Source organism: Nyctereutes procyonoides, unplaced genomic scaffold (assembly GCF_905146905.1).
Source record: "Nyctereutes procyonoides isolate TBG_1078 unplaced genomic scaffold, NYPRO_anot_genome, whole genome shotgun sequence".
Classification (NCBI taxonomy): domain Eukaryota; kingdom Metazoa; phylum Chordata; class Mammalia; order Carnivora; family Canidae; genus Nyctereutes; species Nyctereutes procyonoides.
The window spans coordinates 103508-108678 of NW_026575141.1; the positions used below are offsets into that span (position 1 = coordinate 103508).

A 5171-nucleotide genomic window follows, 5' to 3' on the forward strand; every position below is an offset into this window, starting at 1 on the left:
AGGGTGTTGCCTGTGTTCTCCTCTAGGATTTTGATGGAATCTGAGACTCAACTTTCTTTTTTTTTTTTTTTTGAGACTCAACTTTCAAATTGTTCTTCAACAGGAAGAAATATCCAAGAAAGAAATTGCACACCAACCCCACAACATACACACACATACAAAATGCTTAGTATTAGTTATATAAATAATTTTAATGTAATAAATACTTCTACAGGCATTTTGAAGGGTTCATATTATCTGCTGGGACTTTCACTAACCCCCCACTTATTTCCTTATGTCCCCAGGTTCAACTCAACACCATGGATGGAGACAATCAAACCTCTTCCAGTGACTTCATCCTCACAGGGCTCTTCACTCACAGTGCAATCTCAGGCTTCCTTTTCAGCATCATCTGTGCCATCTTCTTCATGGCCATGATTGCTAATGGTGTCATGATCTTCCTGATCCATATAGACTCTCACCTCCACACCCCCATGTATTTCCTGCTCAGTCATCTCTCTTTTATTGACATGATGTACATCTCTACCATTGTGCCCAAGATGCTGATCGATTATCTTGTGGGCAAGGGGACCATCTCCTTCATTGCCTGTACAGCCCAGTACTTTCTCTACATGGGCTTTGTGGGGGCTGAGTTTTTCCTGTTGGGACTCATGGCTTATGACCGCTATGTGGCCATCTGCAACCCCCTTCGCTATCCTGTCCTTATGAGCCACCAGGTCTGTTGGATGATCTTGGCCAGCTCTTGGTTAGGTGGCGCTTTGGACAGCTTTCTCCTCACCCCTATCACCATGAGTCTCCCATTCTGCAGTTCCCACAAGATCAATCACTTCTTCTGTGAAGGACCCACCATGCTAAGGCTGGCATGCGGTGACAAAGCTGCCTATGAAATGGTCATGTACATTTGCTGTGTCATGATGTTGCTGATCCCCTTCTCTGTGGTGATTGCTTCCTATGCTCAGATTCTCATCACAGTGCACCAGATAAAGTCAGATGAAGGGAAGAAGAAGGCCTTTGCTACCTGCTCATCACACATAATGGTGGTGACATTGTTTTATGGGGCTGCCCTATACACATATATGCTTCCCCAATCCTACCACACACCGATCAAAGACAAAGTCTTCTCTGCTTTTTACACCATTCTCACTCCTTTGTTAAATCCTCTCATCTACAGCTTGAGGAACACAGATGTAACTGAAGCTTTTAAAAGAATTTTGGCAAGATGTCAAGGAGCTCCTGGTGTGACAAGGAGAGAATTCTGATAGTCTAAGTCATCCATATCTGCTCAGGGGTACATATACATGGGTGCTGTTACTTGGGGTTATGCCATGGGTAATAAGAATAATGCATTCAGCAACTGCCAACGCCAGTTATGTTGAAAGATGCATCAGCACTTCTGTGAAAAATGTGAAACTGATTGTAACATTCACAAGTGAATAATTCCAGAGTGCCTAAATACCACTGGTGTTTATTCCTTCTTTGTGTCTACCCATTCTGTTACTGAACTCTAGGTACCTTTCTTCGGTGAGTTCAAGCTGGTAGTACATCCAAGGCTTACAATCAGTCCCATGTGGAAGATTTTATTTTCTTGCAATAGGTAAGGAGAACACTGAGGAAATTTCCTAAAGCAGTGTCTTGCCTGGAGATAGTGCAGTTAGCTTTTATTCAGTATGCAGAGGGGTCAGAGTCTGGAAACTTGCATATACTCTAGGCAACTTATACATACCTTATTCCTTAGGCATTCTAGGTTTACTGCACATACTTAGCATGTTCACATGCTAGTGTATATCTCACAAGCTCAAGAAAATGGCCTAAATTCTGCCCCTGAGAAGAGATTTTAGTATTATAATGTACTAAAGTTAACTGTGGAGCAGTCTCAGGGGGTTTCTGCACAAGCTTCAGCTCTGATCTGTTTCAAACTTGTTCTGTGTTAGATTTCATATCTGCACATGCCATGGCCTCTTCTAAAGGTCCTTCTGATTTGGACTTCTGAAAAACATCATGTAGAAACAAATTTACATGTCACTCATGGTGGCTGTCTATTCTGGTTCCAAGTCCAGTTCTTATCTCATACCACTTCTCTGATTGTAATTAATGTATATAAATGCTCCCAAATGTCCAGTTAATATTGCATACTCTGCTCACTTTCAGTGTTTTCATAAGAATTAGTGATTTGTATTACATTGTTTAAATGTTTCATTGATGGGGATTTATAGAAGGGTTAGGTGTACATACATTTGAAAGACATTTGAAAGAAACTAAAGTTTCAAAACCCCTTCAAAGGGAATACTTAAATAGACTCAAATCAATATTTAGAAAATCCAGATATCTTTTCTTTGAGTAGGAACTGAAAACATTCTTCTTTTAAGTAAATTTGGAGTTGGAGGAAATGAAGCATGTACTTTTGCAGAAATGCAGACTAATCCTCTTTAAGTCAATTCTATGATGTTATACTTGTGAAGTGGTAAATAAATATTACATCAGAAGACACTGAGGGTGGCGGGCACTGAGGGGGGCACTAGAACGGGATGAGCACTGGGTGTTATTCTGTATGTTGGCAAACTGAACACCAATAAAAAATAAATTTATTATTAAAAAAAATTTAAAAATAAAAAGCTAGGGCCTAAGTGCTTTACAAACAAGGCAAGGCTTCATGTGTGAGGAATAAACTCTGTGTGCTATAACTCATAAAAAAAAAGAAGACACTGAGAGATGGGAGAGAAAAAGGTGATCCATTAATTCATAAATTCAGTAATCCCTTTTAAGCTTCTTCAATTCATTAAGATTATCAGATTTCTGGAATCTCTCCCTAGATGTCAGTTATGGTGTGGATACTTTCTTTTTTTTAAACATTTATTTATTCATGAGAGATACAGAGAGAGAGAGAGATAGGCAGAGACACAGGCAGATGGAGAAGCAGGCTCCATGCAGGGAGCCCAATGTGGGACTCGATCCTGGGTCCCCAGGATCACACCCTGGGCCAAAAGCAGGCGCTAAACCACTGAGCCACCCAGGGACCCCCTATGGTGTGGATACTTCTATAAACCTTTCTCTTTCAAAAAATAGCACATTTTTCATTCTCTGCAGCACTGGATTTTGCATTGGATAACGTTTCAAAATGGGAAGGAAAGAACTAATTTTTCACTTGAAAGTTGGAGCTGGAAAATTCTCTGGAAATGATTTAGTACAACTTCTTTAGGAAGCTGATATCCAGAGAATGTATGTATTTAGCCTACATGGTAGGCCCAGTTGTATGAACGTGAACCATATCCCAGGACCCTTGAACCATCTCTGCATAGTGTTATGCCAGGCTTTATGTTCTTACCAGTCTGAAAAAATCCTGACCTGGTTTAGTGATGTTTTACTGCTGACAGACACTGGTTGTGGTGGGTGAGGTAAACACACCAAACCTTCTATTGCACTACAAAAGCTGTTAGTGGTAGACAAAATACTTAACCAATGAAACATTGCATTTTGGAATACCCTGTGTTGGACTACTAGTTAATGAGGAAAATAGACCTGATTCCATCTAATTCAGCAGAATTATCAGTTGCTAACCAGAGTCAGCCTTTCTGAGGCTTTCCTTCTGGAAGACCTCATTTCCTTCAATGTTGTCAAACTGGCTTTGGGAGCACCATGTGTCAAATAATAGAGAGTTACTTTCCAACTAAAAGATAGTGAAGTACAAGAAACACAATAAATAAAACAGAAAAGAATGAGGAAACTGATCTTTAAAACTAGGCATTAATTTCAGCTCCATTTTTTCAAAAAATTCTGTCCATCATTTAATGTCACTGGCACCCAATTTCCATTTCTGTGAAGTTTTAGCTAATATATATATATATATATATATATATATATATATATATATTTATAAGATTTTAAAAATCAAATAATAATAATGCAACAAATTCTAATTTTATCCTAGCAAGTCTTACTAAATATAATTGCTTTTTAGCCTTTTAATATCTGTGCTTTTTCTTTTTAACTCATCCTGTTTTCCATTTTCTATTCTTTACATACATAAGCACACTCCCTTGTTAATTATGCTAGTTACAATGGATTGATAATGGGTAAAATTAATATTCCAATTACAGGCATTGAAAATAAACTGTACTAGGACAATTAGAAAAAAAGGTTAATAGACATACTTTTAAAATGTACTAATTAAAACAATAATTATATAGCACTATGCACCTATTAGAATGGTAAATTCAAAATACTGACAATATCAAATGCTGGTGAGATACAGAAACTCTCGTTCATTGCTGGTGGGAATGCAAAATAGTACATCCACTTGAAAAGACAGTTTGGTGGTTTGTTAAAAAACTAAATATAGTCTTACCACATAATCTGGCAATTATATTTTCATGATTTACTCAACTGATGTGGAAACTTAAGTTTACACAAAAACCTGAAAGTGAATGTTTATAGAAGCTTTTTTCACAGTCCCCAAAAACTTAGAATTAATCAAAATATGGATAAACTACAGTACATTTCAATAATAGAATATTATACAGCAATAAAAAAACTGAGCTATCAAGTCTTGAAAAGAAATGAAAAAGATAGTCTGGAAAAGCTACATACTATATGATTCCAGCTGTATGACATTCTACAAAAGGAGAATCTATGGAAGCAATAAAAATATTAGTCATTTCTAGGGGTAAAGGGAGAGGAAAGGATGAAAAGGCAGAGGACAAAGGATTTTAGGGCACTGAAAATATTCTGTATGATGCTGTAGTTGGAGTTTACATGACATTATGCATTTGTCGAAATTCATAGAACAGAATGAGTGAATCTTAACGTAAACTATAGACTGTAGTTAATAGTAATGTATGAAATTAACCCATCAATTGTAACAAAAGTACTACACTAATACGTGATGTTAATAACAGGGGAAAGAAAAGTAATAGAGGGCAATTCTCTGTACCATCTGCTAAACTTTCTGTAAAAAAAAAAAAAACACTAGGATATCAGTTTACTAATAAAAAAGAAAAACTTACACACCATGTAATCCTCTGATACTGTATTTCACTTAAGAAATCTGGGGACCTGGGTGGCTGAGTCCGTTAAGAATCTGCCTTCAGCTCAAGTCATGATCCCAGAATCCTGTGATCCAGCATTACATAGGGCCCTTAATCAGTGGAGAATCTGCTTCTCTGTCTGCCTCTGCC

The 5171-nt window shown here is 37.5% G+C and overlaps 1 protein-coding gene across 1 annotated transcript; it reads left to right on the forward strand.

Moving 5' to 3' along the window:
* The first annotated feature begins 299 nt into the window (after positions 1 to 299).
* Positions 300 to 1259, forward strand: LOC129498121 (olfactory receptor 2T6-like). The gene has a single exon (XM_055307343.1). The coding sequence runs from the start codon at positions 300 to 302 to the stop codon at positions 1257 to 1259; it is 960 nt and encodes a 319-aa protein (XP_055163318.1).
* The last annotated feature ends 3912 nt before the right edge of the window (positions 1260 to 5171 follow it).